The sequence below is a fragment of the Epinephelus moara genome, chromosome 20 (assembly GCF_006386435.1).
Source record: "Epinephelus moara isolate mb chromosome 20, YSFRI_EMoa_1.0, whole genome shotgun sequence".
Taxonomy (NCBI): domain Eukaryota; kingdom Metazoa; phylum Chordata; class Actinopteri; order Perciformes; family Serranidae; genus Epinephelus; species Epinephelus moara.
The window spans coordinates 38,275,191-38,300,437 of NC_065525.1; the positions used below are offsets into that span (position 1 = coordinate 38,275,191).

Consider the following 25,247-nt stretch of genomic DNA (forward strand, 5'->3'; position numbering starts at 1 on the left):
AAGTTCAAAAGTATAAAACCAGCAACAACTTTCACTCACTTCACTTGAATTAAATAATGATAAAACATTGTCTATATAATTCTGCAGAACAATAACCTCGTCCTCCAGACTAAATTACACAAGTCAAAATTAACACATTCATCTGAAGCTGCAACAGTCAAAGTAAAACTGTATTTAAAACAGACTTTGTGTTAGTGGAAACCAGACAGACTGTAACTGTGGAGGATCTGATCATCATGTGTTGGACTCAGACTGATGGAGCTGAAGTTTACTGTCTGTGAAGAGACTGAACCAGCGTCAGCAGGTGATTGGCTGACACAGGATGGTCGTCAGCTGACTGAGTTCACCTGGGACTCACAGGTTAAAGAAGCTGCTCCATGTGCTCCTGCAGCTGACATCCACCCATTACCTCCTCCAACACTGTCAACTCCTTCATCACCATCAGCACCTCCACCTCCATCACCATCACCTCCTCCAGCAGCACCTCCTCGAAAGCTTTCCCCAGTCAGTGCTCAGGAGTTACTCTGAGAGCTGCCAGTTAGTTCACACTGGAGGAAGATGAAATACAGCAAAGCCAGAGGTGGGAACAAGTCAGTGTTTTCCAAGTCACAAGTAAGTCTCAAGTCTTTGTGCTCAAGTCTCAAGTCAAGACAGACAAGTCCCAACTGAAGACTGTCAGGTCCCAAGTCAAGCCTTAAGTGAAGACTATCAAGCCCTAAGTCAAGTCCCAGGTGAAGACCATCAACTCTCGAGTCAAGTCCCAAGTCAAGACTAACAAGCATCAAGTCAAGTCCCGAGTCAAGATAGGCAAGTCTCAAGTGAAGACTGTCAAGCCCTATGTCAAATCCCAAGTGAAGACTGTCAAGTCCCAAGTGAAGATTGACAAGCCATAAGTCAAGTTCCAGGAGAAGACTGTCAGCTCTCGGGTCAAGTCCCAAGTCAGGACTAACAAGCATCAAGGCAAGTCCCAAGTCAAGACTGTCAAGTCCTAACTCAAGTACCAAGTCAAGACAGGTAAGTCCCAAGTCAAGTCTCATGTGAAAACGGTCAAGTCCCAAGTCAAGTACCAAGTCAAGACAGGGAAGTCCCAAGTCAAATCCCATGTCAAGACAGGCAAGTCCCAAGTGAAGACTGTAAAGTCCTAACTCAAGTCCCAAGTGAAGACTGTCAAGTCCCAAATGAAGACTGTCAAGTCCTAAGGCAAATCCCAAGTTAAGACAGGCAAGTCCCAAGTCTAGTACCAAGTCAAGACAGGTAAGTCCCAAGTGAAGACTGTCAAGTCCCAAGTCAAGTCTCATGTGAAAACAGTCAAATCCCAGGTCAAGTACCAAGTCAAGACAGACAAGTCCCAAGTCAAGTCCCAAGTGAAGGCTGTCAAGCCATAAGTCAAGTTCCAGGTGAAGACTGTCAGCTCTCGAGTCAAGTCCCAAGTCAAGACTAATAAGCATCAAGGCAAGTCCCAAGTCAAGACTGTCAAGTCCTAACTCAAGTCCCAAGTCAAGACAGGCAAGTCCCAAGTCAGGTCCCAAGTCAAGACTGTCAAGTCCCAAGTCAAGTCTCATGTGAAAACGGTCAAGTCCCAAGTCAAGTACCAAGTCAAGACAGGGAAGTCCCAAGTCAAGTCCCAAGTCAAGACAGGCAAGTCCCAAGTCAAGACTGTCAAGTCCTAACTCAAGTCCCAAATGAAGACTGTCAAGTCCTAAGGCAAAATCCAAGTGAAAACAGGCAAGTCCCATGTCAAGTCCCAAGTCAAGACAAGCAAGTCACAAGTGAAGACTGTCAAGTCCTAACTCAAGTCCCAAGTGAAGACTGTCAAGTCCTAAGGCAAGTCCCAAGTTAAGACAGGCAAGTCCCAAGTCTAGTACCAAGTCAAGACAGGTAAGTCCCAAGTCCTAAATGTTGAGTTTCAAGTCCTAAACAAGTCATAATGCGCTCTTCATCAAATGTAATGCCAATATTAAATTAACAGAGATCACGAATGCATCATTTGCTGTTAAAAGTTTCTTAGCCGCTAAGCTAACGTTAGCTAAACATTAGCATGCTAACTATGTCAGTATCAGTCTCGACTTAAAGTTCTTTGTGCAACTTTAAATGTAGACTGAAGTTGTCTTTGTGGCTCAAGTGTCGAGGTGTTAAATGAAGCCCAGAGTCTGGACTGACAGACCTCATGTTTCAGGCCTGACGGGGTCATTTGCATGTAGAGGAACAAAGTTTGGTCCAGCTGAGTTCATGTTGTAAACTGACACTGACAGAGTCGTATAACACCGAGAGCTGCTGACGGGACCTCTGAGATTTATTAACATCACAAACTGCACCTTCACTCCTCCGACATGACTCAGCAGTAAATCTGCTTCATGTTCGTCTGAGCTGTTCTCGCTCTGACTGATGAATGAGAAAGTCAAAGTGACGTCAGCAGGTGGATGAGGAGGCCTGAACAGGTCTGAACTTTCATTCATGTTGATGTAGATATTCTTTTACCTTGTCGATGAATGCCTCCGTGAGCTAGTCAAGTGCAGTTACAGTTTACATCCATGTCTGTGAAAACATGAAACAACACATACATCTTTCTCCCATAGCAAAGAAGAAGGGGAACTTTATCTGTATGCAAAAGAGTAAATAGACCATTTTATACACTAACACACTAGAAAACAAGTCATTTAAAGGGATAGTTTAGCATTTTAGGAAATATGTTTATGTTGGTTTCTGGTGATGATGAGACTCCATGATGTCACGCTTCTGTTAACTGACATGTTTTGTTTTTATTTATAATTAGTGTTATTAGTGTAAAAGTCAGCTGGACAATAAAGTCACTGTGTCTGTAGCTTTTTGTTTTGAGACTGTCGACACTCAGCAGCAGTGACGAACACTTTCTGTTCAACATATAATTGTGCTGCATTAGTCATCTGTCTGTAAGAGGGGGTTGGGTGGGTGGGTGAGGGGGGTGGGGGGGGTCTTTAATACAATAGACTCACAGTGTGTTGACACCACACTCATTATCATCATCATGGTCATCCTCTTTATCAAAAATATAGTAGACGTTTGCTGCTTGGTTCTGATGGTTGTTGAGATACAAAGTTAACACTAACACCATCACTGTTGCCAAAATCTGAACCTGCTCCGACTCAACAGATATGAAAACATCTCTCAGTTTCACTGCAGACGAGTTCTGAATTATCAGCTCTCATAATCTGTGCACAAATATCTTCCCCATGACACACAGCTCTCATGTGGTTTTTGTGTAGTGTAGAAGAAAAATAAAGAAGATGTTCAAATTAAAAGTGTCCAAAGTTCTAAATAATGAGGTAAACACATTTGACAGTATTCCCTGTGAGTAAAAACCTCAGGCTTCAGACCGTTCTGAGTACTCTGTTTCCAACGGGACAAGCTGACGTCAGCTGGTGACAGATTTCTCAGCCTGTTCTCAATCCATGTCATCAAATACTGCTGCTTTGTCAGTGACCTTGGCTCGGTTTGGTTCCATTCGTCTGAAGTTTATTTTGAAAATAAAAACTGTCTGCATTAATTGAACACAAACTGTACATTTCCTGTAAAAACAGAAGTTTATTTTGAAAAGACACAACACATGTAACGAGTGTAAATTGACATGCAGTCTCTGAATATCCAAAACTGATGCAGGACAATATCGAGTAGGGTTGGGTCGGTTCTCGGTAATACCAATTCGGTTCCGTACTCCGTCTTGGACCGGTTTTTTTTTTGAGACAGACCTGACCGCATACTCGGGCGGAACGTACACGGAGCGGACGCCACGGAGGTCCACCCGGTAAAAGTGGACGTCCGCAAGCCCTGTGCGCTCAAAGCACGACCGCGCGGACTCTGCTCCACGCACCAGTGTCACACAAAAGACTGTTCTGCATGTATTTTTCACATCGCGGGGATTTTTCACGGACATTTTTACACGGAGTCTGCTCCACTTATAGCAAACAGGAGAGAGAGGGGGGTGGGGCGTTGACTGAGCTAGGGAGTGCGAGTGCGCATGCGCTGAGGCCTCTACTGTAGCCTGGAGTTTGTTTAATAGTGACGGGGAGTTGATAATGTACTGTAGCCTGGAGTTTGTTTAATAGTGACGGGGAGTTGATAATGGCGGACGATTTAGTCTCGACAAAATCAAAGAATGCGCCACTATGGCAACACTTTGGCTTTGAGCCAGACGAAGGAGGCAACCCTTGTTTGCACTGATTGAGTAAGCTGCAAAATTTATTTGTAAGGAATAAAAGAAACAACTTGTTACTGTCACTCTGTTGTCCTACTATGGCAAGCCGTTTTAACATTTAATCACTAAGTCCGACTATCCGGAATTACCATTATAGATATCTATAACGTCATTTTGACTAGTAGTAATGTCATTGTGACTAGTATGAATTTTAATTTAAGATATCTGTAACGTCATTCTGACTAGTCAAAACTGAATTACAGATATCTATAATGTCATTCTGACTAGTCAAAACTACAGTTACAGATATCTGTAATTCAGTTTTGACTAGTAAGATTCAAACTATTTTTGCCATTCATGTGTATGGGGTTTGTCATTATAGATATCTACAATTACATTATGACTATCTATAATTCCAGTTTGAGATATCTAAAACGTCATTTTGACTAGTCATAATTCAGTTGCGGATATCTACAACGTCATTATGACTATCTATAATTCCAGTTTGAGATATCTACAACGTCATTTTGACTAGTCATAATTCAGTTGCGGATATCTACAACGTCATTTTGACTAGTCATAATTCAATTGTGGATATCTACAACGTCATTTTGACTAGTCATAATTCGAATTCAAGATATCTACAACGTCATTCTGACTATCTGAAACTCAATTCAAGATATCTAGAAAGGACCATGTAGATATCTTCAATTGATGATAATTAAAGATATCTTGAACTTGAATTATGACTAGTCAAAATTAAATTGTAGATATCTCAAACTGGAATTACAGATATCCACAATTCAGTTGCAGATATCCGAAATAACAATTGTAGATATCCACAACTACATTGGAGATATCTATAATGACAAACCCCATACACATGAATGGCAAAAATAGTTTGAATCTTACTAGTCAAAACTGAATTACAGATATCTGTAATTAGAGTTTTGACTAGGCAAAATCTAATTACAGATATCTTGAATAAGAGTTTTGACTAGGCAAAATTATGTTGCAGACATGAGTAATGAATATCCAGTCTAGCGATTAAATGTTAAAACAGCTTGCCATAGTCCTACGGTCGTTTTTTATTTTAAATGAGTCAATTGCGCCCCAAGTGGCGAAAATCCGGTATTACCGACTTGTGCGCCCCAAGTGGCGAAAATCCGGTATTACCGACTTGATGCGGTATTTTACAAAAACTGGACTGTTTTTTGTTTTTTTTTCTCATACTGACCCAACCCTAGTATCGAGCACATTATATTTGGATGTGTTGCTCCCCTGACAAAGCGATATTTCACAGATTGGGATGAGAGCGCGTTGGATTTCTCAATGTGTTCGCATCCCAAGTTGTCACAAATCACCACGTTGTCAGTGGACTTTCACGACTGTGTATTACGTGCTAGGTACCCTCCAGTGTCTCCTGCTGACGTTCTGGGACACTGCAACCAATGTCAGGACATAAACGAAAGCACATGGTTAGGTTTGGAAGAAAAACATCATAGTTTGGGTTTGCATTCATATGGGAAGCAAACACTGGGCTCCTGGGTGAAAGTCTGGGATTTGTTGGACACATCCACCTCCACTCCTGCCCACCTTATGGGAACTTGCCAGCTCCTTATAGTCTGTGTTACCATTAGCATTTCAAACTGATACCATCCTGTGGTGTATCATACTACTGCGACATGTGCTGTGTGGCCGCATTACAAACTGACGCCGCCCAGCATGTCATACCACAATGAAAGGTGGCTTTTGGCGTCAGTGGCTGATGCAGAAATCACAGACAAAGAAGTATCTGATGGCTTTAGAATGAGAGCGGGCTGGATTTCTTGATATGATCATCTGCTCATCTGTTACACTGAGATAAACGCTGACCAATCAGAGCAGACTGGGCTTTTCAGGTCTTTAAGTGACGGCAGTAAAACAGAGCTTCTCAGCCAGATACAGGTGTTCTAGCACAGACAGGATGAGGAAAATAAAGTGTTTTTGAACATTAAAGCATGTGAACATGTTCTAGTACAAACCCAAAATACAGCGTATGATCCTGAAAATGAGCATAATAGGTCCTCTTTAAATTTGATCCTGTCTCTGACCGACTGTCTGCTGCTTCATGTATTAATGCAATGATTCACAGTGAGGTCAGCAAATGAATCTGATGTGTCATGATGATTCATAGGATTAAGAAAAAACATATTCCTGCTGTACAAAGTGTTTCTTTTTGTGTCTCTTCTCTATTTTTTGCTTTTTTTAATTGATTTATTTATTCTTCAGGCCTCTAGAAATATGTTTAAATGTTCAGTTTGGGGTCTCAGAGACATCGGTCCTCATTATTTGTGTTCGTATGTGTTTATTTTGATTGAGAAACATGTCACTATGATAAATATAGAACATCACCAGACCTCTCATCTAAAAGAGGATGTGTCTTCCAGATAATATTTCATCACTGACAACATTTGAATCTTCCTGTCGCCTCAGAGCAGCTTTAATGAAATGTGTAGAAACCAAAGAAAACGATTAGTTAAATTAAATACTAATATAAATCACAGTGTAGCTACTGAAAGTGTCTTTTATAATGAAAAGCAGTTAACTGTTTTACCTGTTCCGAATATCAGAATTCATTTTTTAAAATGATTCACACACTTGTACCTCAGGTTGTGTATCACACCTGAGCAGACAGGAAGTGAGGTCGACTCAGTGTTGGTGTGAGTTTCCCTGTTGGCCCCTGCAGTAGGTTGCTAACGGCCCCAGGGTCTGAGCTTCTGAGAAGTTTTCATATCTAATAACAGAGTACTTGAGAGAACACCTGGATGAACCTACACACACACACACACACACCTGAGACACACAGGTGTGAATCACATGACTTCAGAGACCAGCAGCTGAGTGAACTCCTCACCTCTCAGGTTACTGAGCGCTAAACAACAAACAGCAGCCACATGAAGAATTAATCATGATAACATAAACTTGAATGTTGAGGCTAACTGATGGATATTAATAAATAGCAGCAGATTTTATAGTCGATTATAAAAATGTTAAAAGTACTGAATGTAATGTTCAGAAAATCCTTGTTATTAGTGACCCCTCTCTCTGAGGACGTTCAGTGACCTGCAGTCGGCATCCTGTTGTTCACATTGTGCAGCCGTTAGCTGTCTGGGCATCGACCAAAACAGTGACAAACACAAGTCTGACCGTGGCTGACCATGATCACGTTGATAGAAAGCCAACACATTCTCACTCCGACCTTGTCACATGTTGACGTTTGTCCATGGACTTTCCATGTCTACATATGATGTGCAAGGTACCCTGGGTGCGTTGGTTGTTGACGTTGTGGGAAGCCATGTCAAGTTCTGCCTGTTACATGCCTTGTCTTCTTTCAAAATACACTTCTGTTTTCACAGGAAATGTAACGTTTACATACAGTCTCTTTCAAAATAAAAGCACTACTACGTTTTTTTCCTTCAACAAAAACAAAAAACCATGCTTGGGTTTAGGCCAAAAAACTTGGTTTAGCTTTAGAATCTTATGGGATGTGAACACCGCTCTCTTAGGTGAAAGTCGGTGTTTGTTGGACCCATCCGCCACCTCTCCCACCTGCAGCATTGGGACTTTCGCCACCTTAACTTTCGTCCTTGTCCCGCCACATTTCCCGCTTAAACTATAACGGCGACCGGCCGTATATCATGCCGATGCTAAAGGAGGGCTTTTTTCCGTCGGTGTCTGATGCCTCACTCGCCACCACTAGGACTACCCTAGCCAGTGTATCAACTCGAATTCAGTCAATGCAAGCCCACTGGGGTTCATGGTAGGCTGGTGGCCAGCGGCAGCGCTGCATCTAACCCTTGTATGGCAGCAACAGAAAGTCTGCTGATTTGGCGAGGAGTCGGGATGTAGAGAAGGTGGTCCCCCTGTCACACTCTGGCAAAATACGAGTTGCTACAGGGTGCTAAATGAAAGTCCGTCAGCGCCGGACTGCCACTGCAAAATGTATAGAAGCACAACATGTGTGAACTGGAGTGGGTGCTGCCCATTTGTTGACGTTAGTGGACTCCATTTGTAAGCTAGCATTACTGTTGCACACTAGCTGAAGTCACTCAAGAACACACCTAACATCACATCCTTTGGATTTTCACGTAACTTTTGTCACCAGTGCTTTACATAGAAAATCAGTCCAGAGGCTGTTATTGGCAACTGAAACAGTTGGGAAGGTCACAGTTTTTAAGTTACGTTACAACCTGTTCACCCACTGAAAATTAAACATTATGAATACATGTAAACACGTTATATACAGAACCTTAAAACAATTTAGTTTCAGAAAATGTCAGAAGCAAACTTTAAGTCTCAGTTAATGTCTGTGCTTCTTAACATATTATTTATTGCTCACATGCAGGTACTTTTTATGAATATGCGTGTACACACAGTAAAAACAGTGTGTGTAAAATTTAGTTAACACTGTCATTTAAACTCAGACAGGGACACAGCCTCCAGCTTTTCTGATATTTTCATAAAACATTTTTTTCTTCCTTTTGATAACAAGAAAATGACTAACAATACATTTAACTGAAACTATATCATTGTGATTTTAGTTGGAATTTGAACAGTGACAAACTCAAATTTACACACTGAGATAAATAGGTGTGTGTGTGTGTGTGTGTGTGTGTGTGTGTGTGTGTGCGGTGGGTGTGGTTTGTTATGACAAATACTGTATTTTCTATGCTCTCTCTCTCTGTCTCTCTCTGTCTCTGTCTTTGTCTCATTCAGTCAGTCAGAGTTGGAAACATGTCACGGAGGAAACAGCTGAAACCACAGCAGGTCCACACTGATGATTTATCTCTGCGCAGACACACCGGTGAGTTATTTTAATGCAGAATATTTATCATAATGTTTGAGGAAAACAATCTGTGCAGTTTATCTTTATGGGAATTATTGGAAAAATAACTTGTTTATTAGCAGAAGTTGTGGATGTAAAGTAAAATCAGTCATTTTCTATCATTCAGTATTATTTTATTTTTACAGCATTCCTATCACATAAAACCTAATGATCAGTGGTAGAATTACTGTACATCTATAGTTCAGTATACAGTAGTGCTACAGTGCAAGTTTATTGATGTTGTTGATCTGTTGTGTTTTTCTTGATTAATTTGAATATTATTGAACCTTGTTTCAATAAGAGAGTTAAATCTGCTCTGTTAAAGTTTGAATTAAACTTCAACATATTTAAATTTAAACTCTGAAAAACAGTGAGTTCTATAAATAATAAGACTGGCGTTAATTCTTAATTAAAACATTTTGAGTTCACTCAGGTGAGAAATTGGTGTGATGATGTTTCAGACTAATCTTAAATTAAAATTAGTCTGATTTGCTGCCGGTCCAGTCACTGACGTTAGACTTTGTTTGAGATTCCTGTTGAAAAAGAGAGACGAGTGTTCATGAACAGCTCTGTAACTTGTAAATTATACACATAAACAGATTGTTTCAAATCATTTTAAAGCACTGGGGAGGGACTAGTGCTTTTTATTTTGGCTTAAAGGAGGGACATTCATCTTTATATGGTTGTATTTGGTATTTCAAAGGGAGCTGACAAAAACAATGAATGTTAAAAGGGTAGGTGTGATAAGCTGAGGCTTCAGCCTACACCTTTTCGGTCCTGGTTTGTTTTGTTTTTGTTTACCCTTTTTAATGCTAAATTAAGCATAATCAACATTAAGCATTAACTTAACGTTTATGTATTGTCTATCTACCAGTACATTTGAGTTTTATAAGTTGGAAAATGACTAAACTAAACTAAACTAAACTAAACTAAACTGTTTATTAAACAACCCTCTTAATCCTAAATGCCGCTGTCATGTTTTCTTCAAAAATCACCAAAATTATATAACTTATCACAGCAAGAAACTGTAAAAACAGACATTATCGATGGATTTTCAAATTTCTGATGGTCCTTGAACATATCATGTCATCAAAATCATTTTATTCTGCGTCTCATTAAAGTTTTAAATAGTAAAATTATGTGATTTGTGAGGAGGATTTGCATTTTGCTCAAAAAAGTAGCTGTTGGTGATAACTCACACTCCTGTTGTTTGCTTGTTGCATTGGCTCCAATATTTTTATTTGGTGTAAATATAAAAAATATGGTTATTGATGGTAAAGGGAAGGACATTGATTTTCCTCCAGTCACTCAGTGAGGCTCAAGGAAAAATATTTGTAGCTTCAGAGAGTGTCAAGATAATGACAAAAAAAACAAAAAACACCTCAGCCACCCTCTGATAAATAAAGCCCAGTCTATTGTGAATGCTTTTTAAAATGTTGCAGAAAAGTGCAGCAAATTATTATAATGATGATAATAATTTTCATTCTGAAATCTGTTTCAGACGATGTGTCTCTCAGTGCGGACTCTCCTCCTGCAGTGGATCTCTGTGTTCATGTCTGCAGCCGATGCTGTGCTGAGTTTACTGCGCTGTCAGATCTGCAACAACATCAAACCGACTGCTCTCCAAATCCACCAGTTCTGATCGTGAATGAGGACGAGGATCTGCAATCCATCTGGTCACCAGCCAGCCCATCACAGGACAGATCCAACAGAAGCACAGATTTCGTGGATTGTTTTAGCAGAAGTAGATATGCAGAAAGTCCCTCGAGCTCCAGCAGTAACCAGAGCGTCAGTGGCACTGAATGTAAAACTGATGATGACCTTTGTACCTCGGATTTCCCAGAATCCTTACCTCAGCAGGGCTGCTCAGCCGACCCAGCAGGATACTCGTGGATGAAGAGCAACGTCATTATTGAAAACCTGGAGAGCACTAAAGTGGCCGTGGCTCAGTTTTCACAGCTGATGCACTCGGACAGCTGCCGCAGTCAGACCAACATCTCGTCTCTGCTGCAGCAGCTCCTCTCCCTGCAGATACAACAGATCCACCAGCTACAGCTCATTGATCAAATCCGTCACCATGTTCTGTTGTTTGCTTCTCACCAGGCTGAAACACCAGAGACCTTGATGATCTGCACCAAGGAGCTGCCATCTTCAAAGTCCACCAATCAGCTCAAGGCTCTCGGCACTCATCTGTCTCAGCAGCTAGCTGCAGCTGCAGGGTTAGCCAAAAGCTTATCGACTCAATCTGCTAACATCAGTGGCTACAAACAGTTCACAGTCACAGAGCAGCTAAATCAAAGTCAACCTGACAGCAAAGATGTGATGTCAGAGTCCTCAGAGAGTCTTAATGATCTCATGACGACAGCAGCTCATGAGCGCATTTCTAAAACACAACACATGGACTCCCAACTTAGTTTCTTGTCCCAAACCAAGATGTCCTCTTTGATGTTTAGTAATAATTGCTTCATCAGTAAGACTTCTGAGAACTCTCATGCACCTCACCCTTCATCCCGCAGTGAGCATACAGAGTCTATACCAAACATCAGTGCGATTGTGGAGGATCTGGATGCCCTGGCAGCTTTGGCCCAGCAGAGCAAATGCAAGAATCTGAAGCATTCTGCAGCCACGCCTTCAAAAGAGTTTCTCTTCAAACACAGATGCAGATTTTGCAGCAAAGGTTTTGGGAGCGACAGTGCCTTGCAAATTCATCTGCGATCCCACACTGGAGAGCGGCCGTACAAATGCAACGTCTGTGGAAACAGGTTCTCCACCCGGGGGAACCTAAAGGTTCATTTTCAGAGGCACAAAGAGAGGTACCCACACATCCAGATGAACCCTTATTTTGCTCCAGGGCACCTGGACAAAATCCAAACCAATGCTGGGATTTATTTTGGTATGTTACCAGAGAAAGCAGCTTTAAGATGGCTTGATAGGTCACCTTCCAAAACTACAATGACCTCTGGTTCTCTGGAGCAGCCGCACTCAACCAACCTGTCCTCTCTCATCAAGAAAGAGGAGAACCTTATCTCTGTACCCCTTCCACTTACTCAAGGGGATCTTTACTTTGATTCAGCTGCAAGCATGGACTTCAGGTCAAAAGCAAAATCTACAAAGATGCCAGCCTCAGTGGAGACCAGGCAACAAAGAACAATGAGTCTTCAAAGTGAAGATGTAAAACCATCTTTTAACTTTGTCTCTAAAATGATGACCACAAAGTCAGAGGAGTCGGTCGCTGTCAAACTCAATCCATTCATCCATCCCAGTTCCACCTCATTTTCAGGATTCCTTTCACTAAAACACTCAACACCAAACATCAAACTCCAGCTGCCATCTGACACCACTGACCAAAAAGTGTCAGACCCAAACGAGTGTGTCATCTGCCACCGCATCCTCAGCTGTCAGAGCGCTCTGAGGATGCACTATCGGACACATACAGGGGAGCGTCCTTACCGGTGTAAACTTTGTGGCCGAGCTTTCACAACCAAAGGAAACCTGAAGACGCACCAGGCTGTTCACCGTGCTACCGCCCCACTGAGGGTCCAGCACTCGTGCCCCATCTGCCGAAGGAAGTTCACGAATGCTGTTGTCTTGCAGCAACATGTGCACATGCACATGGAAGGTCTCTTACCCAGTGCAGACCGTACAAATCAGAAATACTCAGTGGATTGCAGCGAAGGATTCAGGGACAAAACAAAATTGAACAGGAAGAACATCTCAGAAGACAATAATGGGAACTTTTGTGACAACCAGCTGTCTAGATTCAAATCCTTATCCCTCTGTTTGGCCCCATCGTTTGGTAAAAATCTAACTGATGCTAACAAGAGGCCACATGGGGAGCTGCAGCTCAAATGGATCAAAACAGAGAGACCAGAAGGATCCAATGACACAAATAACCAACATGCTGCTGAAGCCAGTCAGTGGATTGGTACATTTCCCGTGTCCAACATTTCAGCTTCCAAGCAGTCTCTGTCTCCTAATGGACAAACTTCTATGTATTTTAAAACTGTAAGGCTTGAAGAGCCACTCCAGACGTGGCTCGACTCAGCCACTTTAACTCTCCATGCATCTGCTGCAGCGCCCACTGACACCTTATTTAACCATGCTGAAGATTCTCCAAACTTTATTCACAGTCTCAGAGAAAAGGGAGTCCTGAAGAACACCTACTGTGATATATGTGGGAAGACTTTTGCCTGTCAAAGTGCCTTGGATATCCACTACAGAAGCCACACTAAGGAGAGACCATTTATCTGCACAACATGCAACAGGGGCTTTTCCACTAAAGGGAATCTCAAGCAGCACATGCTCACACATCAAATGAGGGACTTCCCATCACATCTCTTCGAACCCTTCAATCCTAACCAAGCACCCAACCATAACAGCTCCATGTTATCCATCGGCTCACCAGCTCTGAAGACAGAGACTGCTGCTGTCCTGAACTCCTCCTTTAGGAATGGCGAGGACCTTCCTGGTCATTCCCAGAGCTGTTCTGTTTTGGAGTCTTCTGTATGTGCTGTAGCACCACCTCGCCGGACACCCAAACAGCACCACTGCAAGACTTGTGGGAAGAGCTTCTCCTCTTCTAGTGCTCTGCAGATCCATGAGAGGACTCACACTGGGGAGAGGCCATTTGCCTGTGCTGTCTGTGGACGAGCTTTTACTACCAAAGGAAATCTAAAGGTTGGTTTCATCTGCGTATATACTGTATTTAAAGGGCTTTTCTACTACAGGAACTTAAAGACCCATAACTTCACAAAGGTTCTGCTTTAGTTTCCACTGTTCTCCCTGTACTTGGGGAACAAGTTCCTGAACCTAAATCATCAACTCAGCAAACACAGCAATTGATAATGGAGGACATGTATTAAGAGAAGTTTCAATATACAGGCAGTATTCTGATTCACAGCAGTCAGTCCAGTTTTCAGTCACACAACTAAACTTTCCTAACAAACAATGTATAAAAAAGGGCAATGTTTGTCCCGGTATTAAAAAGCAACATCGCCTTTTTAGTGGTGTATATCAACAAAATCCTGGTTTGTAAACACAATAAAACACAAGGTAGAACCTAGAACCAAGGCTGCTGTTGAATAGTCCTTACTACTTAAGATGGTTCCTACCTGAGTGAAATGACTTGGAGGTATCTGAGTGTTCATCGTGATAAGAGCTAGTGGAACTGTCTAAATGTGAAAGAAAGGAGCTTCAGGGATTCCTTTCTTATATCTATCTTTCCTTCACCACCTCATGATGATTTCCATTTAGGTCAAGGAAAAGTGGTCAGGAAAGGACATAGAAGGTCGTTTTTTATTTTGACAATTCGCCTGCAGCCTTAAAATCTTTGCACCCATATTGGCAGTGATGTGGTGGTAGTTGACGAGGTAGGTGTACTATTAGGCAGATGCATTGGTTACAAAGAAGGAAGTAGATACACTCTCCTATATATCCCAGTATCTTTTTGGCTGATAGGTGGGTATACTATAAATGGCCAGAAAAAGAGGTGGGTATACCCCGTATACCTGCATATACCCTCCAGTACACCACTGCATATTGGTCAGTTCAGGGTCCCTGGGAAATGAGCGTGTCCCTTTTAAGTACATAGTGCTGGCATAGCTTTGCCTGATTTGAAGGCTTAAAACCTGAGCAGCCTTTGATACAACATCTGAGCCCAGGTCGTTTCTGATCCACTTCCAGGTCTAGTGGTCAGGATTCTTGGATTTCACCCAGAGGGTCTGGGTTCGATTTCTGGTATGGGAATCAATATTTAACCAGCATGGATCTGTAGAGATGCCTGAATACAGTCCTCCTAAATACTTCTGTATTTGGACTATTCAGCTGTGAAACTGGTTTTGAGTGGAGTTGAAGCCAGACAAAGGACATCAGGTTTTTCTTGTTGTGTCATGCCACATCGCCCCCTTACAGCAGTCCTCACACTGCTGGCTGTGATGTTAAACTGTATCAAATGACTCACTCTAGAATACAATGTGTGATATCAGTCTTGTAGAGCTCAGATTATCAGAGTTCATGTACTTGCCTGAATCATGTTTCTGGCCTTCAGACTATGAACTGATTCAGAAAGTCAGTCCTATTGAGCAGTGAATCAGTCCCATATGGTCTAGCGGTTAGGATTCCTGGTTTTCACCCAGGCAGCCCGGGTTCAACTCCCGGTATGGGAATCAATATTTAACCAGCTTGGATCTGTAAAACATACAGTCCTAACCACCGCAATTGAGAGTACCTACAGTATACTAGAGTTAACTCTAACCAGATTACCTCTGGCTCAGCAGCCATGTTTCAATGGTGTCACACAGCTAATAGATAGTTTCCATCGTCTTGGACACGCCCACTGATGTCATCATGGTGAGCACGAAGAATCCGATTTTTTTTGGCTCCAGCTGGGAACCAACTTTTTCGGGTTCTGAGGCAATATAATTTTAGTCAAACTGCTCTGAATGGTTCAAAATTAGGTGCGGGAACCCGAACGGAACCAGTTCCATGTTGGCGGAAAAGGGTATCTGTGAAAGTATTGCAAGAACTGATGTCACCTCCTGCATGACATTCATTCAACATATTTACAGTTCTGCTTGACAAATGTCTTTTGACGCTGCATGTTTCTTGCCACCNTCGCTGTGGGCACTCTACAAGATGTCCCATATGGTCTAGCGGTTAGGATTCCTGGTTTTCACCCAGGCGGCCCGGGTTCAACTGCCGGTATGGGAATCAATATTTAACCAACATGGATCTGTAAAACATACAGTCCTAACCACTATAATTGAGAGTACTTATACTACAGTTAACCCTAACCAGATTACCTCTGGCTCAGCAGGCATGTGTCAATGGTGTCACACAGCTAATGGATAGTTTCCATCGTATTGAACTTGACATGGCCACTGATCTCATCATGGTAAGCACTTAAGGTCAAGAACAACCTGACTCCAGCTGGGAACCAACTTTTTTGGGTTCTGAGCCAATATAATTTTAGTTAAAATGCTCTGAATGGTTCAGAATTAGGTGCGGGAACCCGAACAGAACGGTTCCATGTTGGCGGAAAAGGGGTATCTGTGAAAGTATTGCGAGGGCTGATTTCAGCATCAGCATATTTACAGTTCTGCTTGACAAATGTCTTTTGACTCTGCATGTTTCTTGCCACCTGCTACACTGTAAATCACTGTGGGGTATCTATAAGAAGTCCCATATGGTCTAGCGGTTAGGATTCCTGGTTTTCACCCAGGCGGCCCGGGTTCAACTCCCGGTATGGGAATCACTGTTTAGCAAGCATGGAATTGAAGAAAAATCAGCTTACATTGGAGCTATAAAAGATCAGACTGATGGTGGTGACTGTGTTGAAGTGCACGAACTGTGGTCTCATTGTAAATTGTAGTGTTAACAGTCTTGTTAAAACAGTTCAGAAAGCTGTGATGGTGTAGGCCTGTTGTTGTGACAATGGAATATGATCTAGAAAGTCCAGTTAATGACAGAATGGGCAGATGTGGGTTTGCAAAACTGGACCCATGTTACAAAGTTATTTACCACACTGTGTTTGCATGTCTTTGATTGACCAATGCAACATCTCATCAGTTGAAGTTGCACTGCTGTAGACGAAGAGCCTGGTTGCATTTTTTAGCTTGACGACTGTGCTAACTATTTTCAAGGTGTTAGAGGGTTACTGTTTTCACAGAGAGCTACAATCATCATCTCAATGTCTCATTAGAACTGTCCCTGACTAAAGTTTCATTCCCATACCGGGAGTCGAACCCGGGCCGCCTGGGTGAAAACCAGGAATCCTAACCGCTAGACCATATGGGAACTGCTGTCTAAGTAATATCACCTCCAATGATAAAACTCACATTAAAATGACTTCTGTCAGAGATTTCAACATTACAGCAGAAATAAAATAAAATAAGTTTTGTTGGAGATCTAACGAAGGGCACATCAGCATGTCCTAAATGGTAACCACTGCCTGTCCTGTTGCAGGTTCATATGGGCACTCACATGTGGAACAGCACCCCCAGCAGGAGAGGACGGAGACTGTCCGTGGACAGATCATCATTGGGATTCGGGAATCGTCCTGTTAAACTTCCTGAGCCGCCACAGAAGAATCCTTCCATGGTTTCCAACAGCAGAGACTCAGTTTACCACTGTAACCAAAGTCCAGAGCTTTTCTCTGCAGGTTTAAAGACGAATGATGTTTGTGTGATTCAGAGTGGACGTCCGTGTTTCTCCTCAGGACACCTGAAGGACTGAAGCAGACACCTGAAGAAAACACAGGTGTAAACTTCAGCATATGGACCGCAATGAGCCTCCTGCTGTTAGAGGGACGAATAACTGTTGAAAAGTAGTCCAGTCACCAGTAGAAAATGTTGGCATCGTACATTTCTGCAAACTACTAATACGTTACATCTGTACGTTTCATATGTATCATGTCAAGGTTTCTAAAGTTTGTAGTGTATGAGCTGACTTTGTCATCAGGAGGTGGAGGGGATGGTCTAGGATGTGAAACCTAGGAGACACAAACAAACAACAAAACCAATAGTTTTTTACCAAGACCTCACTGTGTTTCCAGTGGATTTTTGGTCACTAAACGTGGGTGTTTTTAGCGACCCATCACTGTGTTTCCAGCGGGGATTGTTCCCCCAAAACCCTTTTATTTTAAGCCCAAACATGATCTTTTCCTAACCATCACCAAGTGGTTTTGTGCCCAAACATTACCACACATTAACCACAGCGTTGTTGAAACCTTAAGTTTCGACGTATCCACTACATACTACCATACAACATACCATACAAGGTATCTCTGGTTTGCAGAAATATACAATGCCAACATTTATTCTGTGATTGGGTTGTGAAAAGACACCAAAAGACAGATAAATAATTTATGGACATTAACACTGTGCATCTTTTTGTGCTGGGCTTCTAAATATGTATATAAATGTTAATATATTGAATGCAATGAGCACATTTTTTTCTATTTATTGGTTTTATACAGTTTTGCTGTGTGAGTTTACAGCTGAGTAAGAAGTATAATGTCATCATGTGCAATAGATTTTTAAAGCTGCTGCTGTGTGTGACTGTCAGTCTACAGGTTATCTGTGTGTGAGATTTCTGCTTCAGTCAGATTCTGCCGGTCAGTATTGGGTTTCTGTGATTCTCTGATTTCATCACTTATAATTACTGATCTGTTAACAACAGGCCATTGTTTCTCATTCATAGTGAAAGCCCTTTGAAGGGAGCTTATCAACAGGGAAGCTGAAACCAAAGGACATGTGACTTCACATATCAGGAGGCGAGCCCAGGCCACTTGGGTGAAAACCAGAAACATAGCGAAACATTAATTTAAACAGTGGCGTGCTAAACACTCTCTTGTGTTATGCAGACACATTGCTTTTTAATATGAGGGGGTTTCATTTAAATCAATTCACAGAGGCTTTATTGGCATGAGAAATATATGTTTACATTACCAAAGCAAGTGTGAAATAAAAGCGAAACTGTACGCACAATAAGTAAACATCGACCAGAATTTGGTTTTTATACACGTCACTAAGACCTCTAACACCTCTGACACACCCACCGAACGAGAGGAAACATACCTGAAAGTTTAAAACCATTTCAAAGAAACAATTCGTTCAATCTGGAAACAGTAGGAAAATGGTGCACACCATTTTCAGATTGAACGTGCCCCAGGATTCCCACAAGCCCCAGATGTTGGCTGGTTAAAGGTCACAGCTCGACAGAAGAGTGTCTGAGAGTTTTCTGTGCTCATAAAGGTCAAGTTGAAAAACTTTATATTTGTAACATCAGCTGCTGCAGTGAGCTGATTTATTTTGAGGAGTAAACTCTGACAAGATGAAAGTAATGCTGAATGAGAGTTTGTGTTGAGTTACAGAAGTTGCAGAGGAAGTGATGTCATGATGTCAGCTCTCTTCACTGTGGCATATTAATATCCTGCCTATAAAACAAACATCACATGTCCAGCTGATGTCATGTGTTCATACCACGGTCACTCGTCAGTCTCTCAGTCAGACTGATGAGTTCAGCTCCCACACAGAGAACTAAAGCCTGAAACAAAACCTAGACAAAGCCTCGCGCAGAGATAGATATCTGCAACAGACAGACAGGACTCACTGCTGCACACACACACACACACACACACACCGTCACAGCTGACTGACACAAACACTGAAGACAAACTGAATCTGCTGAAGAAGCAGAGACTCCACCGACTGACTGTTACTGTAAAATACACTTAAAATTCATTACTTTATATGACTTTGTAATTTGTTTAAGACTTTTATGGAGCCACCAGACCAAGACAGAGTCTATAAATTCAAGCATTGCTTATTTAAAACTACTTTATGCATTTGTGGGATGTTTTCAAAGATTTATGTCTTCAGTAGGAACAATGAGCTTTGAGCTGAGAGACAGGCAGAAAGTCAGACAGCACTGAGCGACGGACTATTTTAGCTTTATCTTTATTTTGTTTTATTTTTTTAACAATAAAGATAATAGCATAAGTCTGTCCCGTTTGGACCCAATTAGATTAATATGTCTAACTCTCCCTCTTAATGCTTCACAGAAAAAAAGATTTATTTTTATTTATTTTTTATTTCTTCAAAATGGCATTGTACATTTATACAAACAATAGATACATTACATTTATACAATACTATGCAGCACATACGTCGAAACTTTACATTTCAGCAATGCTTGTTAATGTGTGGTGAGATTTAGGGTCAAAAACCTCTTGCTTATGGTTCGGAAAACGATCATGATTTGGCAGTAAATACCTGCTTGTTGTGATACTATCCCCTCTGGAAACACAGCAATGACTCTTTAAAAAAAAACAATCGCTTCTGTTGTTTGTTGGTCTCTAACAGTGGTTTGGAGCTCGGCAGGTGTCTTGGTTAAAATCATACTTGACTCAACTTGACTGTTTTAAAATAAGAGGAATTCATTACCGGAATTATATTCCTGTGGGGCAACCCAGTCGCCAGAATAAATTTTGGCAATTTTACGTTTCTGCAAACCACAGATGTGTTACATTTGTACGTTATGTTTCAACAATGCTGTGATCAGAGTGTGGTTATGTTTAGGTACATGTTTTGGCCAAAGATACCTGGTTTTGGTGACACAATCCTGGCTGGAGAAGCCGGTGATGTGTTTATCAACCCCGCCTCACTCTGAAGTTGTCGAAAACCGACACTTGCTTAAGTGACTTCTGGCATCAGACACAGACACAAAAAGCCATCCTTTCATGTTGGCATGATACATGGCTGGTCGCTGTTGTTGTTTAATGGCGCCCAGTGGCGTCAGGGGGAAATGCAGCGGCACAACAACAAAAGTTGGCGATGGAAGTTCAAGTAGGGCGAGCAGGAGGGTTGCTGGATGGGTCAAGAAACATGGACTTTCACCTGGAGGCTGGTGTTCGCTTCCTGTAAGACTGTAAAGTCAAACCCTGTTCTTTTTTCCTGAACCAACTGTTAGCAAAACGTAACCATGTGCACTTGTTGTTGTCATAGTGTGTTTATTTTAAAAGAGACAGGCAGAACTTGACACAGTGTCCCAGAACATCAACAACCAATGCACCCAGGGTACCTTGCACGTCATATGTCAATGTGGAAAGCCTGTGACCAAATATGGACATGTGATGAGGTCGGAGTGAGAATGTGATGTCTCTGTAAACAATTGTTTTTTGTGGCACAATTCCCAGTGGAAAAACAACAACGGTCGCCACACAACAACCACATTTGGTGTCTAAAAAGCTGCAAGAAACACAGCAATGACTCACTGAAAAACAACTGGTGGTGTTGGTTTTAAAAGGTGGTCTGCAACTTGGCAGGCGTCTCTCCTGTGTGTCACGCCATCCACTATCCCCTCCGCCTCCTGATGACAAAGTCATATAGTACAAACTTTACAAACGTTGATTTAATACATTTTCAACTGTCGACTTTTTCTGAAGATTTTGCCACGACTTTATTTGTTAGAGCAGCATTTTGATAAATAATATTCCTCCAAGCAGCAAAAGTCAGGTCTTGTGTTTGATATTTAGTTTTTTTTAATCATTTCATTTAATTATTTTAATGTCCTCATGATGATATCACAAAGCTGCAGCAGAAACGCCTGGATGTCCACAGAGAGCAGACCCACCCTGCTGCCTGTGTTCACATGTGTAGAGTAGTGTAGTGTAGTGTAGTGTAGTGTAGTGTGTAGTGTGTAATCCTGTGGTACAGGAGCGAGGCAGCACAAAGCTCCCAGCAGCTTACTTAAAAAAAACAAAGGTGCTTTTCTAATGATTGCATATTTCACACCAAAACTGCCGGCTCAGCATGCTGTTTGCAAGAAGGCATTTCCTTTGTGAGCATTTCAGCAGTGATCACGGCACCTTTGTTGGCCCTACAATGGAAATATTCAATAACAAGAAGACCTGCCAAATCTGCGACGGCCCCCGGCCCCGTCCAGCCCCGCTGCCCGATGATCACACTGTGATTATTATCATAAAGCAGAGGCCGGCCCGTCACAGTGGAGTGCAGATTCAGCTCTGTCCTCATGTTTGTCCACAGGTGGACACAAGTCAGTCAAGTCTCAAGTCTTTCTATGAAGTCCTGAGTGGAGACCGACAAGTCCTAAATGATAAATGCTTTTTACACCTTGTGTTTATTACTTTCAAATGAATCAGAATCAGATGTATCGCCCAGCTATGTGAACAAATACAAGGAGTCAGACACAGAAATAAACATACAGCTGAAACAACGACGATAAAGCTGGACAAAATAAAGCAGAGACTTCACCTCCTGAGACCACAGCTTTTGTTTGGTATGCATTTTTTATTTCTTCTAGTTATTTGGGATCAGTAGGACCTGATATGTATAAAAAAACTAAGCACCATCTTTGAACAGTCTGTGATTTGGAAAAGAAATAAAAACAATGCCGTAATGTAATAGTGCAGAGAATCAAAGAATCAACAAGGACGGTTCAGCAGTTCTGTACAGAGTTCAAACTCAGTGTCGACTCCACTACTATTTTTTTTTGTCTGCAGTTTTTAATGTTTCCGTCCTGTAAATGATCCGAGCGGCAGAACAGATGAACTGATGATTAAATGACACATTGAATGAACATCTGCAGCTCCAGATTCACATCATGAAGCTGATCAAGATCTAACTGACCACAGATCAGCTGATCAAGAGTCACCTCTCTGTCCCAGTCACCTGACTCTCCCACTTCCTGCTCACCTGTGTCCACTTTTCCTCATCAGCCTTGTCAGACATTTCCACCTGTTTAGTGTCAGGTTTTTGGTGTTGTTTTCCATCCTCTGTGACCCTGAGCCCTGTACTGGTCTCTGTACCTGCCTGTGTGCACCATTTTCCTGTTTATCTGTGTCACTTCTGTCTGGAATTTCTACTAATGCCAGGTATCTGCACGTAATATTATATTTTAATTTCAAAGAGGTGGATTCAGAAGAAATAAATTCAGATATATGATTTTCAAAGTGAAATATTTTAATACTATGAATTCAGTGGTTTTTAAATTCCAATATCAAGTATTCAGTGACTGTTAACGTCCCATGTTTGCTTCAGTAGAGGAGCAGCTTCTTTACCAGATGACAGTAATTAAGATGTAAATGATGAGACGTGTCTCTGTGTGTTTTTCCTGCATGAACCTCCTCTACATGTCTGACTTTATCTCTGTCAGTGTTTCAGCAGCAGCTCGTCCTATCACAGCGGCTCATCTCCTGATAAATGTTTCCTGTTTCAGCCATTTGCATAAACTCACAAATCACTTCACACTGTTTCCTGTTAAACAGCTCAGACATTAATGTTGCTCTGCCTCCTGAATACGCTCATCATGAACCTTTTGTACAGCAGTGATCGACCTCAGTACTGTTACTTTATTTAAAAGTCCAGTGTGTGAGATTTAGTGGCATCTAGTGGTGAGGATTGCAGATTGCAACCAGCTGAAACCTTTCCTGGTAAGAACTCTTTCAGTGCTCAGGAGGTTTTTGCTGTTGACTTATCTGCAAAGAATAATTAATTGTGTAAGAATTAGGCTTCAGATAATATATCAATTATGAATCACTCATCTGATGTAGCTCTGACAGGGAGTGAGAGTTACGGCACTCAAGGATTACGACACCCGGCATATCAACACAACACCACTTTATCCTGTTAAAACAATACTCACAACATGGATTAATTTTGTAAAACCCTTTTGATCTGAGGACCTTACGGACTAAAGAAATATGAATACAGGGTAATCAAGGAATGGACACATAATTTAAGGCAGCCAACAACCCAACAGGCATCTAATAGAGACAGGCGTTAATTTGTCAAAAAGTCCACATCGGGCTAGTGAAAGAGACTGGCCTTTTAATTTAAGTGTTACGGTATGTTTTACATAGCTTTCCAACATTTTTGGAATCAGGGTGGTAAATCAACCCGGTCTCACTCTGAAAATCCGGCACTTGGGCAGTGACTTGCAGTATTGGACACTGAGGAAAAAAAGCCGCCCTTTAACGATGGCAAGATACGCTGTTATAGTTTAACAGAGCTCAGTGGTGTAAGGGGTAAATGTGGTGGGACAAGAATGAAAGTTAAGGTGGCAAAAGTGAGAGTAGGGTGGGAGAGACGGTTGGTAAAAGGGTCAAACAAGCACCAACTTTCCCCAGGGAGAGCAGTGTTTGTGTCCTGTAAGATTATAAAGCCAAAGCCTGTTATTTTTTCCTAAACCTAACCACGTGCGTTTGCTGCTGAAGGAAAAAACAGGTCAATTCACAGTGTTGTACATAAGTAGTGCGTTTATTTTGAAAGAGACTGTATCTAAACAGTAAATTTCCTGTGAAGACTGAAGTTTATTTTGAAAGAAGACAGGCTGAACTTGACATGGCGTGCCAGAACGTCAACAACCAACACACCCAGGGTACCTTGCAAGCTGTATCTCGATGTGGAAAGTCCATGACCAAACATAGATATGTGACGAGGTCAGAGTGAGGATGTGTTGGGTAAATCAGTGGCATGAAAATATAGAAACTCTTTCTGTTCCTCCAAAAACAACAATTTTCCACAATTCAGCAAAAAGATAATTTTGCACAACACTTCCTCTTTTCTGACCCCTGGTATGTTTGCTATAAAACACGATGTGTAGGAAAAGTTAACTTTAAAATCTGACTTTGTGTTTCAGCATTGACTTCATTACAGAATCTAAATCTGATCGTATGTTTACAGTTGTTTACACGTGCGGAGAGCACGCAGGAATATGAACATCCTGTAAAACTCAGTGTGATGCATTCAATGACAAACAGACTTCCAGCTATCGTCACATATGATCACAAACCTTTATTATAAATATGCAGATCTCATTCATGAACCCATGAGGTCATACGGCTCCCTGAACGTGAAGAGACGAGTCATAAATCATCATCTGTGTGTCACTCTGAGACCAAATATTCATCAGTGATGAGTCTGAACGCTCAGTGACCTCTGACAGGAAGTGTGCATTCACATTCATTAAAGGTTCATATTTTAGCCCTTATCACAGTCAGTCTGAGCTTATCTCCACCCTGCATCATATTCATACATTACGTATCATGTTTAACCTTCAACAGATGCAACGTCCCCGAACGCAAGACAGAAATTATACAAGGACAAAAAACACAAAGAGGAAGTTCAGACATCAGTCAGAGACACGACAGGACAGTAAACTACAGTGAACTCTGCAGCAAAGACACTAAAATCATGAATGGTTTTAAAGTTCAGGACGTCCATTAAAGAAACTGATTGTGTTAGTACATTAACATTAAAACATGGGTTCACATGGTGTTTCTAATTTCTATAGCCACCACAGAATGAGGTTCATCATGATGTGTTGTTACCCTCCCCTCTCTTGTGAAATCAAAGCTGTGCGTCTGGATCACGGGTTTGTTTTGAACTTCATCAAACAGACGAGACGTTTTCTCTGAGGTGTTATTAGGCTCCATGATCATCTGTCAGTCTGTCATCACAGGATGATGACATCATCTCTGCACCAGCTGTCTGAACTCAACAACAGTGTCGTCATGTCTGATGGATTCAACAATAATAGATCATGTGCTGTGATGTGTTCTTTCTGATGTGCATCTACACCTGATGTAGAAGTGTTACTGCTGAATACATGATGTACAGTGTGTGTGTGTGTGTGTGTGTGTGTGTGCAGGCACGTGTTGATTGCTACAGTATGAGTACTTCGGTGTTT

General features: G+C 41.7%; 1 protein-coding gene and 4 non-coding genes across 5 annotated transcripts; 4 read left to right on the plus strand and 1 right to left on the minus strand.

Moving 5' to 3' along the window:
* The first annotated feature begins 255 nt into the window (after positions 1–255).
* On the plus strand, positions 256–17,270 carry sall1b (spalt-like transcription factor 1b). Its single transcript, XM_050072141.1, has 4 exons — positions 256–504; positions 8,930–9,017; positions 10,540–13,715; positions 17,001–17,270. Exons 1-4 carry the CDS (start codon positions 256–258, stop codon positions 17,268–17,270), a joined length of 3,783 nt encoding a protein of 1,260 aa, XP_049928098.1.
* On the plus strand, positions 15,131–15,202 carry trnae-uuc (transfer RNA glutamic acid (anticodon UUC)). Its single transcript has one exon. It is a non-coding gene; the product is annotated as a tRNA-Glu (tRNA).
* On the plus strand, positions 15,675–15,746 carry trnae-uuc (transfer RNA glutamic acid (anticodon UUC)). The gene has a single exon. It is a non-coding gene; the product is annotated as a tRNA-Glu (tRNA).
* trnae-uuc (transfer RNA glutamic acid (anticodon UUC)) lies at positions 16,216–16,287 on the plus strand. Its single transcript has one exon. It is a non-coding gene; the product is annotated as a tRNA-Glu (tRNA).
* Positions 16,761–16,832, minus strand: trnae-uuc (transfer RNA glutamic acid (anticodon UUC)). Its single transcript has one exon. It is a non-coding gene; the product is annotated as a tRNA-Glu (tRNA).
* Positions 17,271–25,247: the final 7,977 nt, after the last annotated feature.